The sequence below is a fragment of the Vanessa atalanta genome, chromosome 19, assembly GCF_905147765.1.
Source record: "Vanessa atalanta chromosome 19, ilVanAtal1.2, whole genome shotgun sequence".
In the NCBI taxonomy this organism is placed as follows: Eukaryota; Metazoa; Arthropoda; class Insecta; order Lepidoptera; family Nymphalidae; genus Vanessa; species Vanessa atalanta.
Window position 1 is genome coordinate 4,067,128 of NC_061889.1, and position 15,027 is coordinate 4,082,154.

The 15,027-nt window shown below is 29.7% G+C and overlaps 1 protein-coding gene across 1 annotated transcript; it reads right to left on the reverse strand.

The window, feature by feature from the left end:
- Positions 1–641: 641 nt before the first annotated feature.
- Positions 642–13,866, reverse strand: LOC125071360 (neuronal PAS domain-containing protein 4A-like). The gene is made up of 11 exons (XM_047681572.1): positions 13,587–13,866; positions 7,864–8,045; positions 7,029–7,102; positions 6,860–6,949; positions 6,564–6,752; positions 5,920–6,104; positions 5,663–5,769; positions 4,088–4,238; positions 3,306–3,605; positions 1,858–2,003; positions 642–992 (listed from the first exon to the last, which is right to left on the reverse strand). Exons 1-11 carry the CDS (start codon positions 13,595–13,597, stop codon positions 805–807), a joined length of 1,623 nt encoding a protein of 540 aa, XP_047537528.1. The 5' UTR covers positions 13,598–13,866; the 3' UTR covers positions 642–804.
- Positions 13,867–15,027: the final 1,161 nt, after the last annotated feature.

The window sequence follows — 15,027 nt, forward strand, 5'->3', positions numbered from 1 at the left end:
GTGTACTTCTATGTTGAATTTAAATTTGGATTATTTAATTTAAACATTCTGTATAATAGTGAGTAATTTGAATAGCTGGAATAAGTTGAGTTTTTAGAAACCATTTCATTATTTTTTTTAATTAAAGTATGAATATCATAAATATTGATAAAGGGATTAATAAAAGTTGATCTATGTTTAAACCTGTTTATTTGATACCTTATCTTATTCTATCTTATAGTACCTTAAATAATAGGCTGCTTATTTAGGCTGGCTTAAATAATACTGTACAGAAATGTAAATTTACATGTAAATATTTACAAAAAATTATACTAAATAATTATTCCTTTGGAATGAAATGAAATTTATTTGGACGGAAATATTTTCTTAATACTAAAAATACTATCTTACGATTTACTATTAATTACATAAATTAAAATACTGATAATTCCTGCAATTAAGTTAATAATAATAATACATGTTTATTATATAACAAAATAATTATTAAATAAGGCTTATTTTACGCATGCAATACATATATATATTCATAAATAAAATTACATATTTTTTCCTATTTGAATAAACAAATGAAACATTTAGTCTATTATTTTTATAATACATGAATGTAAATAAATTATAGATTTCAGTTTCTTTTTTCAGTATTGTTGTAATTTATTTTATTATTTATATAAAAATAAATTAAGCATGCTGTAAGTGGAAATTGCACAGTTTTTTCATATATTGCACAATCTAGCCTTTAGGTATAAAAAATATATTCTATAACTATAAATATTTACAAACAAATCAGCTTTAGTTAAAAAGTATTTAAGTAACTATAGTCCGTTCAGCGGGCATAGGTATCATGTTGTATGTAAACCTTTGGGTGTAGTCGGTCATTTTGAGAGTATCCGACCAAGGCGGACTGGGGTTCCATCGGTCCATTCCATCAGTTCCTTCTAGACTAAGAGGAGCTGGCGCAACACGCATTCTCTTCGCAGCTGGGTAATCGATACCTGGACAAAAAAAAGTATTTAAATTTAATTATTTCTTTAAAAATAAATCTATATATTCGTTTTTTTAAATAGTTTGACTGGAAGAGCAGCCACCTGTTGGTAAGTGGTCTATAAACATTGACATTGTAAGAAATATAATTATTCAATTTCCAATGGGCCACCAACCACCGCTATCACCATTTAAATCGGAAATCAACAATAAGAGTATTACTTAGCGGTTGAAAATATAAGTGGTGGTACACAAACGGGCTTCAAGAAACCCGTACAAGCTAGTTTTTAAAAGGTTCACTTTTATTGATGATAATAGAAATTGTTTCTTTTTCTGTAATTTTTTTTTATAATCTTTATTGCATTGTTCAAGCACGACGTTACAATAAAATATATTTAATTTAAAATTATTGCAATATTTTTATATGCACATAAATTCGATATATTTGTAATTACTGAGTCGTTTTTGTCGGTTCATCCCAGGGGCTTGAACTTTCCGGAACTGGCGATAGCAACTATTTTAACTAACAATGAAAAAAATGTAATGCTATGAAGGAAAATGGAAAATAGCTTTAATATCTAAATAGTCGTCGATAGAATTACTATTTTTTATTAATTGAAGTGTAAGTTCATAAATCATCTTAAATTAAGAACATTGCAATTAAAACAGTATTGCTATTTGTAAGGTTGAAAAAAAAAATACGAACTATGTAATCTTATAAATGGGAAAGTGAGTTTGTTAATTTATTACGCTTTAATAGTTTAACTACTTAACCATCACATCATGTAATTTTGTCTAGGGAAAAGGACATTCTGACTCCCTCCACTGGGACGGGCAGACAAAGTTACGGACGAAAACAAGTTATATATAACGTACCTTCAATTGTTCCACTCGAGCAAGGCTCTTGTGAGTTGTATTGAGTATGCGGATACTGCTCGTAGTATTCTCTTTTTGCATGCATAGGATACATGTACATGTTGCTGTTGATGACTACGTCTGGAGCGTCGTAGTGTAAAGGTGACCTAGGGAGAAAAACATTCTAATTACAAAAATATTATATATATGTATTATTATTTACGTCAGTGGTACTTTATTATTTAGGGATACAAAATTAATAATAAAAAAGAACAACGATCGAAATTCTAGCTACAGCAAATGTTTCGAAGAATAGAACTACGTGGAGTTACTATAGTGTACAAAAATGATTGCTAAAACAGGCGCACTCTCATCAGTACTAAAGAGAATTCTCTCTCGTAGTCCAATTTAATAATAAGCCACGATTGAAGAGCTTTAGTGTAAATGGAGGTTCGGTATTTTAAAAACCAGCCTCAACTGAGTTTTGAATCCGTCGCTTCGTAATCTGTCTTTTAGATTTGAAACTCGATCATCGGCAGGCAGTTATTCGAGAAAATTCAATTCCTATAGATGTGCTCATATTTATTTTATCTATAAATATATACTAATATATTTCTATATTAAAGAGAGTACAATAAAATATCAAGCCTATATATAGGGTTCAATAACCTTTTACGAATAAAGATATAAATTATGTATTATTTCTTAATTATTTGACCAAATATAGAAGGACTTGTAAATATGTATTTAATTTTGTAAGGTCAAGTTCAACACTGTCATAACTATTACTGTAGTGTATATTGAGATTCGATTTACGACCTTTTTCTCTTCAACTTATCGTATTTGGTTAACGTTAACGAATATCTGTACACGTTTCTAACCATTAATTGAATTTTGAATCCTATTCCGTTGAATTTAGGGTTACAGACCGTGTTAAAAATGTAAATGTGTTGTGGTAATGGCGACTCCACAATAAATATGGTAATGAAAGGTGTCAAATTACGCGGATGGACAGACGGACGGACAGGGTGATGATTTTCTTATTTATATTCCCTCGCTGTGACATGACGAATACAAATTGTGTGACGTGACCTTGTGGGTTTGTTTGTTTTTTAGTAATGTAAGACGCTGTTGGATACTAAATATTTGCTGTATAAACGATCTACGAATTTTTATTTAGTATGTTTATATTCATATATATTGACACTTTTTATTAGATACATTTCTTAAATTATGAATAAAATTGAATCAAAATGCATTATGAAATCTTAAGACTCAGCTATGTGTATATATTTATATAATTACATGATATAATACAATACTACATTAGCAGCCTGTAAATTTCCCACTGCTGGGCTAAGGCCTCCTCTCCCTCGAGGAGAAGGTACAATACAATACTATTTAATAAATATCTTAATAACTAAACACGTATGCCTTTGTAATACTGGTCCGCTGTTTGATGAACTCACCTCTCTTCACTTATCGTAGACTGTGGAGAATGAGTGGAATAGTCCACCGGTCCTCTGTCTGTATAAATCCTTTCGCATCCGTACTCATCAGTTTTCTGAATATAAGGTGTCATATGGTATCCAGTGTAATCGACCTCCGTGCTCTCTACATATTGATACTCTTGGTATGGATCAGGATAGCATGGTTCTCGTCGGAAGAATTTTTGGCATCGAGGATCTAGCATCCCACAAGGCTGATTCTGGTAACCGTAATACTGATACAGCCACGAGTTAGCCAGCATTATCGATGCTTCTTCTTCACTGTTAAGATAAAGATGATTTTATTAATTGAACCGTATTTTCAACATCTACTACATACAATAACAACTCGCACATGGTACACACTATTATATTGTAATTTTTTTGTGAAGTTACCCTTAGTTAAATAATAAAATATTCAATATATTATTAATATATGAATTGAATATATCAACGTATTTCTTAATGTCTACTTATTAGTTCACTATTTATGTGGTTGGGTCCTAATGTCATTATATATTTTGAAAAAACATATCACTGCTGGGGTTGAAAAAATACGGGAGTATTGTTTTTTGATATATTATTTAATCACATTTTAATTTCGGCATACATTTATTCCATCTAATATATGTTATCATTACATAATGTTCGTTTGCAACCAATAATCCCGAAAGTGAAGAGATTACAGCACGAGTGGACTTCGGTCTACTAATAAGGCGTACATATAAAAGGCTAATATAAAGCCTATACAAAGTCTAGTTTACCTTAAAACCTGATTGGTAGCAACAATGAATTGTCGAGGAGTATCTGCAGCATCTTTCACTTGTAACACCATGTGTATCCAAAGGAACTGACCGCTTCGTTGCTGCAACTTCACCAGCAGTATGCAGCATTTATCTTGATCTGATTGAGTTACTGTAACAAATGGATTTTTCTTAATTTTTTTTTAGTCCTTATGATATTTGTAGATCTCATTTGAAAAAGATTGTAATAATATCCTAAACTCCTAAAGTATGCTTCAATATACCGACAATAATCGGTTACCTTCTAGCTCAATAGAGGCCTTATAGTTGAAAAAAAGTCAAGTTAAGAGTCAAATATGACCTTATGTTTTTAAGATATCGATGTATTGATTATTTATAATATTTTTCTAGTAATTTATTTTGTATTTTAAAAATATTGTTAAGCTATTTTTGCTTTAAATCTGTCTTAATACAAAGTATAAATTTTACAAAAATAAAATGTACGATATATTAAAATTTAATCTTTGTCCGGCACCGGCTATTCTGTAATGGACTAACAAACTTACATAATTATCTTCCTTTAAGGATCGGCATAGCAATTTAGCACGGAAACGCGGTTTGCATTGCTACCATTCCACTCGGACATGATTCGTATACAAACATATTAATTAAGTTAAGGTACTGTTACGTATCTCATGTTTTCTAATTAAATTACTGTAAATACAATAATCATTAACCATCTGTCGGAAAAGTTGCACTACCGTGCTCGCAAATACGATTTCGTCGCGTTAAGCTTGATCTATGATCATTACTGCTTAATTAATATATATGAGGATGTAATTTAATTAACCGAAAAGAGAAACTAGTCGAGTTTCTTGCCGGTTCTTTTTAATAGAATATATATTTCCGTTAGTTATTTCAAATTTAATATAATATTGTACAATTTCGATTCAACAGTGTTTGCAAGTTTGCGTAAATGATATATTTTCATTTGTACAATATTTTTGTAAAAGATGTTTTATATTTTTGTGATTGGAATACGGGTGGGTAAATGAAGCATTTGACGGAATATGGGCACGTTCTCTCATGGATACAGTAATTAAATGAAATGCTTTCTATACCTTTTTTATTTTTTTTATGGCATAGGGCTACTTGATTGTAAGTGGTCACCAACACCCATAGACAATGGCGCTGTAAGACATATCAACTATTCCTTACATCGTCAATGCGCCACCAACCTTGGGAACTAAGATGTTACGTCATCTGTGCCTGTAGTTACACTGGCTCGCTCATCTTTCAAGCCGGAACACAACAATACTAAGTACTGTTGTTTCGCGGTAGAATATCTGATGAGTATGGGTGGTACCTACCCAGACGGGCTTCCACAAAGCCCTATCAAGTATAACGAGCCAAAACATAAGAACCTCGTTTATGCGTTCCGTAAAAACAGTATCATCAGAGTTGTTTGGTGGCAAATAGCTCATAATTAGACGAGCTACAAGTTCCACTTGTAAAAGCGAATCTATTGATCTTGTTAGCTGTTTTGGATATATTAAAATAATTGATTATTAAGAGCTGATGCATGAATGAACTCACTTAATCTATGTTTGGTTTGAGCTTCCCGTAAACTATCCCAGTGTAGAATTTGATACCACGATATGTCCACTAATTCTGATTTTTTCCATCCCAAGTACCATTCGCCGCTGAAAGAAAATTGCATGATTAGTGCACATTAAAAATGGAATCATCTCAAGAAAATAAAATAAAGTGAAAAAAAAAATCTGATTATGTTATTTAAATGTATTGTTTCAACAATGTTTGTTTTCTTTGTCAACAAATTAAAAAAAAAATACTTCGTATCTATGTGTAGTATTTTCATGTCCATGGCATGTATTGTTGTAAATACGTTAGTAGCTCCATGTACCACACATTCACGAGTCTCAGGCATAGCCAGGGGAGTGCACGATGCTAGGAACACTGGCTCATTTCGACTGCATAACGGTAAGTATGACACGTAGTGGCCTCGAACTAAAACTACCTAAAACATAATTATTATTTTATAATTAAATAAAGTGTAAATTAATGTTAAAATTGGACTTTGATCAGAATATGGTGATATAAGACTTTTTCTATAAAGTCGATTAATTTTAAATTATAAAACTCTGTGAACGCTGTAACCTTAAAAACTACCAAAGGGTTGCTTATAGACCAAGTGATTTATGAGGAAACTTTAAGTGTAATATTTATTAAGGTTTGAGTAGATTGGCTGAAAATGATGATAAATCTTGAAGATCTCGAAAAAACATTCCGACGCCGTAGTGGCGTAAGTCGCTTCAGCCAATATGTATTTCGATATATTATTTTGATGTAATCCTTTATTATAACTGCACGAAATTAGAACGGTTTGTTATTATTTTATACTTAACTAAGCTTTCTTAACTATTGTCTTGAAAAAAATCTAAGCTATCTAATAGTCGCATCACATTGGAGCACTTACTTTTTGGTCACCAAATCTCATCTGGCGTCTTGCGTTTCTCGAAACATTCATCCTACAGAAGAAATGCCTAGTCTTTGGTACATTTTCAGTCTCTCCGTTGCTCCCTCTGTTTAGTTCCATTTGGACCATTTGGTGATCTTGTCTATCTATTATGTCATATACGCTATCGCCGTGTATTAAAAGATCTTCCTAAAATATATGAGAATAATATTCAACACTATAAATTTACAAAAGCGTCATTTTTAGAAATATTAATTTTTGATTTTATATTCATCAATAATAACGAAATCACAAACCATTGAATGTCCCAAATATTCCGCTGCATTTTCCGATATGTATAATAGTTTTCCGTTCTGTGTCATCATCATCATAAAACCGTTCATTGCCTGAAAAAGACATTGTAAATGTCACAAGTGATTTTATGGTTTCACGGTGAGCGCTCGTAAACTTGAAATAAAAATATACCTTTGAAAATCCGATATTAGGTGTAGGAGTAGGTTGCTCTTGGTACTGATAACTGAAGTCGTGACTCTTGAACACTAAAACAGAAAGAAAGACGGAATTATGGGTGAAGTAATAGCAACAGGAGATAAGATAGCGAACTAAATGCATTTTAAACGTCTTAATACGCCTTTTCGTGACTGAAGGTGAAACAAAAAGTTTGGGGACGTTTTCAAAACATGGTCGAGATTACGGATAACGGCATACGTGATGAGCTTAGCCAAAGATTCGGAGCATGGGAAACTTTACGAGTTAAATTTTACGCGGATGCGAATAAATAGTGTTTGTGGTTAATTAATGATCGTTGGTTGATAATCACGACGTAGTATCTTGCTCATGTTGGCAAATGTTCATATGATGTTGTAATGTTATTAAGACTTCTTGAATATATGGTTTGTCTAAAGGTAAAATTCTTACTATATTATATTAGTAACTTTAATTTTTCTTTGATTTAAATGAATTATCTCGTTATTTTTCAAATCATAAACATCCTTAAGTATCACTGACAATATTCAGAAATTATCATTTAATGATTATCTTTTTTTTGGTACCAATGTAAATGGAATTATTGGACTTATTGCACCATGCTGGTTCAATGATTTGCTCCAATGATGAATCCAATGTATAGCAACTTTGCATACTCACATTTCCTCACAATGTTTTCCTTCATAACTAAGTACGAGCTCAATGATTTACGTGGTATAAGTACATGAAAAATTAATTGGTTTTAGTCCAAACTTGACTTCATAGTCTAATGGTATATTGACTAAAGTAGCTCCGTTATTAATGAATAAATTACCTTGTTGAAAGTAGTTCATTTTTCTCACATAGACACACACAAGGGCCATTAGCTGCAACTGTGACAGTCTCTGTCTGGTTGAAGGAGGTAGTGGAAGCAGATCCCGAAGGTTTGAGATTTCAGCGTTTATAAGGTCGCGTCGCATCTTACTAGCGCCTTTTGTTGACTTTGTTGGTTCGAATCTGGATAATAAATAAATAAAATAATTATTGTTAAGTGTTTTTTTTGTAATATTTAATTAAAAAGTACACTTACGTTGTTTATTTATTTAAATATGGTAACTAAGATATAAATATTTCTATAAGCAAAATTGGTTGTAATGAATATATTTTGTGTATTTGATTTTCCGTGTATCCAATCAGTGCCTTAAAACGTGTGACCTCAAAGGAATTTTCCAATTATTTAGAGTTTAAAGGAAAGCTAGTATGGTTATGAAATCTTATGAGCTGAATAAATCTCATCATCAATTATAATTTATTGAGCTGAAAACTTTATCATCTAGGAAATGTTAAAAGTATAAACGATTCTAGGATCATAGACAATGCGCGGATACAGTGTTCCGGACAGGTGTATGTCGGCATGATACAGGGTATATTAACATAACGCGCAAACCATTAGAATTGTTGTAATAGCGCCGCTCGGCGGAAAGGACTCTTGGATTTATTGCCTTACCTTAAGATGTTTATTGTAATGCAAATTCTATCACTTCATTTTAAATGCAAACAATTTCTTTTCCTATATCCTTCGCAGGAATACAAAATGAGATATGGATGATTTTTCATTCATTTCTATAATCATTGATAATATCTCTGATTTGTAATTCACATGGTGTTTTTATATTTATAATCGATCTCTATATTTATGTCCAATTGAATATTTTATGAGCATTTATGTAACTTTCGAGGAACTGGTCTTGTACTCGTACTAATTATACGTTAGGTTCTACGTAAACGTAAATGTAATATTTTATATCTTTAAAAATATTGATGACAAAATAACGAGTAATATTATAGCATACTTGGATATGAAGCACTTGAAGGATCGTTGAAAATTATATGTAATAATTTTAATTATTTTTATGTCTGAATGATTACACTAAATCTTAAAATTGGAAATGTTCAGTTCTTTACTTTTATTATTTATTTATTATAATAGTGTTATGTCGACGGATAAATGGGACATCTGAAGGGTCATTGACATTAGCACTTTAAGAAATATTAACCATTCTTTGCATCGAAAATGCGCCACCTACCCCGAGAGCTAAGATGTTAAGTCCCTTTTGCCTGTGGTTACACTGGCTCACTCAACCTTCAATTAGGATGAGTGCTGATGATAAACGCATACCATTTGTACGTCTCAATTTATCAAATTCCTGCATTCCCTATAAATCGACGTTAATGTTGTGGAATATGTTCCTTCAACCAAATCCTAAGTTTAACACAAACAATTTTATTATATAAAATACATTATAAATTTTGTATTTGAAAGGAAAATTGATAGAAAAAAATTAATAGCCTTAAATAAAATATTATAAAGAATATTCTTAATCGAGACAATATAACAAATTCCATTATAATGGCATGTTCTATTCTGTAATTAATCCAAACTTAATAACAACTTGACGACATGAGATACAAGTAATTCATAATCATTATCAAAAATGGCACCGTTAATTCAGCGAATGATTTTATATTTACATAAATATGAAATATAAATAAATTTATCAAAAAATCGTAAAGGAGTGATAAAACAAAGATACAGTCGTTAAATATTTAATTCTTAATATCTTATTAAGAAAGCTAATTTTTAATTTGCATTGGAAAATAAGTAAAATTATCTGATCGCACAGTTTATAGCACGGGGGGTCGTTATAAGAATCAGTCAATCTCAGTGAAATATAATCTTATAACCTATTAAGTACATTTCTTTTTGCTTATATTAACAATAAAGGAAGTAGCTAACTTCGTATGTTAACATGCGTCGGCGCACCGCGCGGCTCTTTTCATCTCACTTGGGAGTCCTTTTTGTATCCATTAAGTTTTATTCGGCTTTTTAGTCGATTGTGAGAAATAAATGATTGGTGCCCCCGTCGCTTTATTAATTTGATTGAATTTTGCTTGTTTGTTTTGGTTTCGATCAGAGTAATGGTATTTAGAATTACAGTTATTAGGTTTTTGTTACTAAATGTTTTTCCATAAAAAAAAAAGAAAATATTATGACTAAACAATGCGCCATGATCTTAAGAAAAAAAAATTATCAACTTCAAAATACGATTAATAGAAAAAAAAATACAATTTGTTTTGTGATATATTTAAAAAATATAATTTAAATTACATACACATAGTGCTTAAAGTTAATTTGAGATACTTTGTTATGAGTTCCAGACTCATACATTTATATCATAGTTTCAAAATATAGCTGGATAAGTTATTTAGAAAAATAGTTATTCTCACCTAAACTAGACAAAAAATCATGAGTAAAGCATCACATAGAAAGGATTCGAACTTTTTATAGTATAAATTAAATAGATATCCAAGAAGTCGAAGATTTCCTCATCACAATCTTATTAGTTTCGTATATTTCGTTTCGTCAAAGTTTTTGTGAATGAAGTTCAAAGATCATTGTAATGCATTACCATTTACGTGTTGGAATAAAAACTTAACATTCCTTAAATAGTTGGACGTTGGGAGCATGAAACGTGGACATTTCACGGTATTCCAACTCAGACCGTGTAAATTCTTCTGAGATAAGTTAGTTTGTGCTCAACATTTCTTTGTTCGAACACGTGTTCTAATGATCTATCGAAATGTGAAATTGGTTTTGAATTTGGTATATTGAATGAATGTTTTTTCGAGTTTGGAAGAGTATTGATTTTGAGTGACGTATTTCATTAATTCGTTTACAAATCAATGTAATGTAATTTTATTTCTTTTTTTATTGATCACGTTTAATATATTAATTACAACGTGTTTAAAGTAATGTTAAAAACAAGATAACTCTATTTTATTGGGTAATAATAGTTTAGATAAAAAGTCATAAATTTCGATTGAAAAACAAAACTAAAAAAAAAATTATAAATATTTTATATGATTCTACTTATGTTTAAACATCAAATTTCTATTTTAATTTACAGGGTAATATTATTAATTAATAATTTACTAATTATCTAAGTTTAATTTAATTGTGCTTATAATTTTATGAAATAATTAACTTGAAATATTTTTTTTATAAAATAGGCTTTCGATAAATTCTATTCATGGCATTTGTTAAATATAGTTAATGTTAAATGTATTTATAATTAGGTTTTAAGTGTTATAACAAACATTTTATCTAGATAAATTCACTTTGAACCGAACATACGTCAAGTATTTAAAATAACGTTATCGGTATTTCGACTAGGAGATTTCGGCTCAGCGTCATCGTAAGATTTGTAAGCATTTCTCAGCAGTTACAACAATTGACGTGATTACTTGATTACATACGATAATTCTGTCAAAAGTCGGCGAGATTTGACATAATGACGATCGAAACATTTTATCCGACCGATCGCTCTCTATCGACGTAGTCGATCGACTCCAACAACAGTAAAGTCGAGATAGATAATCAGTTGTTTTATTTCCTAATTTTTTTGTTGATTTTGGAAGCAGAGACTTTGATTCGTACTTTTGTACTCTTTGTTGTTTTAGTGATGTTTATTTATAGATTATTTTAACAATAAGCAACGATTTTGAGTCGTCCTAACATAATTATTAATAAGCATTTGTGATTAAGTTTAATAGTGTTTCGCTATATATGTAATTAATACAAGAAGGTTAAATAATAGATAATACCTCCTACATGAGAACTTTTACGAATGTCAGTTTATTTAAGAAAATTAAGTTTTAAGAGCCTACTTCTTATTTTGATTTTGAATAAAAATAATACAATTTGATTTACATGTATAATGTAGAATACACACTTATAAATTATATTTACGCCCGAGGTTTTAAGCATATGCAATTTTCTTGCATTCTTCATCTTGCAATTAATTATTTGACTTTGTCTCTAATCAATTTATTTAGGTAACGTTTTTTTGCAAGCTTAACTTTTTATGAACGAAAATAGAAATGAAACGTAAATTGTATTTTAATTTTTTGTAAAATTTGTTACTTTATCAAATATTCTTTTTTCCTTAAGAAAATATTCGTTCTAAATTAAATAAAGCTTTAAACACAATGAAAATAGCGCTACGTAATAGTTGTTGATATTTATTTTTATACAAGGTTATGTTTGTTAAATTTACCTAACAATCTAGGCGCGTTAAATATTACATGCATGCAAATATAGAGCTTATAATACTTCCATATAAGGTGAAAATGCTATGAAATTGACAGACGTCGTAGAGCGTGTACTCAGTTAACACTTAAGTAACAATAGGATTGATTTTCAGCGTCTTTACATCTCCGAATGGAATTATATTTCTTGCTATCAAAACATATTTTTTGTCAGCAAAACGTCACAGTTACGAAATATTTATATTTTGAATTAGAATACATCGTAACTAAATATCTATGTAATATACTTTGTTGATAGAAATTACGTTTTAGTAATATATTCGGTATTTAATTTTACATAAAATTTAAAATTTAAACATCCTACGATGTTTAAATTTTAAATAATTAATATATAATATGTATTAAGTTTCTAGATGATTATTTGCAATAAAAAAAATCGAACTAGTATCTTGTTTAATTTTATTTAAAAAATAAATTCACAAAGAAGAATGAAATATAAATTAATTTAATTTAATTTCATTGTGTAAGTTAACTATAAATAGGAACTATCGTTTGTCATAATAAGAAAAATTTGTAAATTGACATAGAACAGTTCGCAGTTTGTAACTGTTCATTTATTTCTTGTATATTTATTACAATATTATCCATACAATATAACTATTTTCCGTTTTATTTCCATATAAATCAGTACTGCTAGGCAGTATTTTAGGTATGAATAAATATAATATAGATTATGAATCCTTCAAGGGTGGTAATGCAAATACAAATTGCAGTAAGTAGGAAGAATACCAAAAGAGTTTCGACGTTGATTTTAAATCAAATAATAAATGTCATTCGAATTTTAAAAGATATTTTTACCAGCCAGTAATGAAACTGTTAAATGAAACAAAAAGGCTTTATATATCAGTGTGGGATAACAAATCCATGTATGTATATATATATGTATGTACGTAACACTAATGTATGTATTAGAGTTAATTAGTAGTATTAATGGTTATTACATATCTCATAATATTAATAAGCTTAAAAGCCTTATCTTATCATATCAAAATTAATAAACGTGTACCTTTATTTAGAGTTCGTAATCCTTCATATTAGTATGTCATACCTAATTGATCTTGATTGTTATTAATAATTATTTATACATAATAACTTAAGAACTAAAAACAAACAATAGCTTATGAAATAATAAAATTATTGTAGGCGTTTATGTTTACTATGATTGAAAATCTAAGTAAGAATTAATTATAAAAAAATATTATATATATAAAAAAATACCGACGGATATAGCTAACTATGTTTTGTTTATTTCCATATATAGTATAAAATTATGGATGTACTGTTGTAATCATTTGTTTATAAACTTATTTAGACAGCATTGGTATCCGAACTATATATATTTAAATGTTTTATAAAATAATAAATTAAAAATAATAATTGATATCTTACCTTAGAAACATTTTGAAAATTGTAGTTTAACAAAAAATATAAACTTTAAATATAGTCACTTGAACACAGTATTAATGAATCTCCATATTTAATTAATTATAAAAATTAAATTAATTATAAATAAACACGACCACACAATACGAAAGAAGAAGTCCCAATGATTGCTCAATAACAACCCTATTCATAAAACTTCACTAAATTAATGTCATATTCTTGCCATAAAAGCAACCATAAACAACACGTGCCCAACATAATTTAACACCTATACAACCTCACAGCGCGTTCGTAGCACATTGTAAAAAAAAAACAAATTTCCAAATTCAAAACTAATGATAACGCGTCAATATATGCGTGAGCTTTTTATGAGAATGAGATTAGGAGCGATCCTGAAGCTCCGATACTTCCGTGCGCGAGCGCATCGGGACAACGACTATAAAAAGCCTCCGTTGAACCTCTCTTTCCCGCCTGCGTTATTTTCTTTTTTGTCGAAAAACACGCGCCGGAGCCTTAACGAGTCCCGTCGTGTCGAGGGACACATCCAATTTCAAAACGATTTTAAATACTTTTGACTCGTCATCCGAAAAAAGTAGCTTTCGTTTTAAATTTAAAAAGAAAATTTCAAAGAACGGCTTTATTTTAAGGCGCATCAAACGCGTGCGAGGGAGACGGAGACATGTCTCTAAGTCGCGATTTTCTGTTGTTTCGGCGTGAAAGAAATGGAATGAGCGGTGTTGTACGAACATTGCTTTAAATTAATGAGTTCGAAAGGGATGTAAGTAATGTTGTAATTACCGATGGCTTGCGTAAAAGAGATGATAGTATCGTGATTGTGAATAATGACAGTTATTGATACTTTAGTTAAGTGCGTTGGTTTGAAGTGCGCGACGATTTGCGCAGAGGCATGTGCAATGAATCTTGATACGAATTCTCAAGTTAATTAGTTTTTAATGAGTGGTTGTTCTGTCGAGCTTGTTTTTATAAACAACTCTTTATTTACTAATCTTCGATGTTCATAATAAGTGTTATCTTCCGATATATATTGTTCATTAATAAACTTCTTGATGCATTTTTGAATTTTTGTTTGATTGTATTTAGAAAGTAATTTTATATTGTATTTGAGATGAAGAGGATTGGTATTTATTTAAGACATAATATAATTTAAGCTACATGTTTTAAGCGATATTGTGGGAATTGATATTCTGCTGTTAATTTGAATGAAATGAACGTTATAAATATAAATAATAAGAGATACTTCATTTTCACCTTTTATTTTATTTTGATAAGAAAAATAAACTCCTAAGCAAATCAAACATAACCCTTACGATAGAAGTTATGTAACACTAGATATACAAAAAAGATAGTGCATGTTTAACATATATCCTTAAAGATGTCTGGATATTAATTATAAATTATTTCTAATAACTAAGTGAAATAAAAGGTT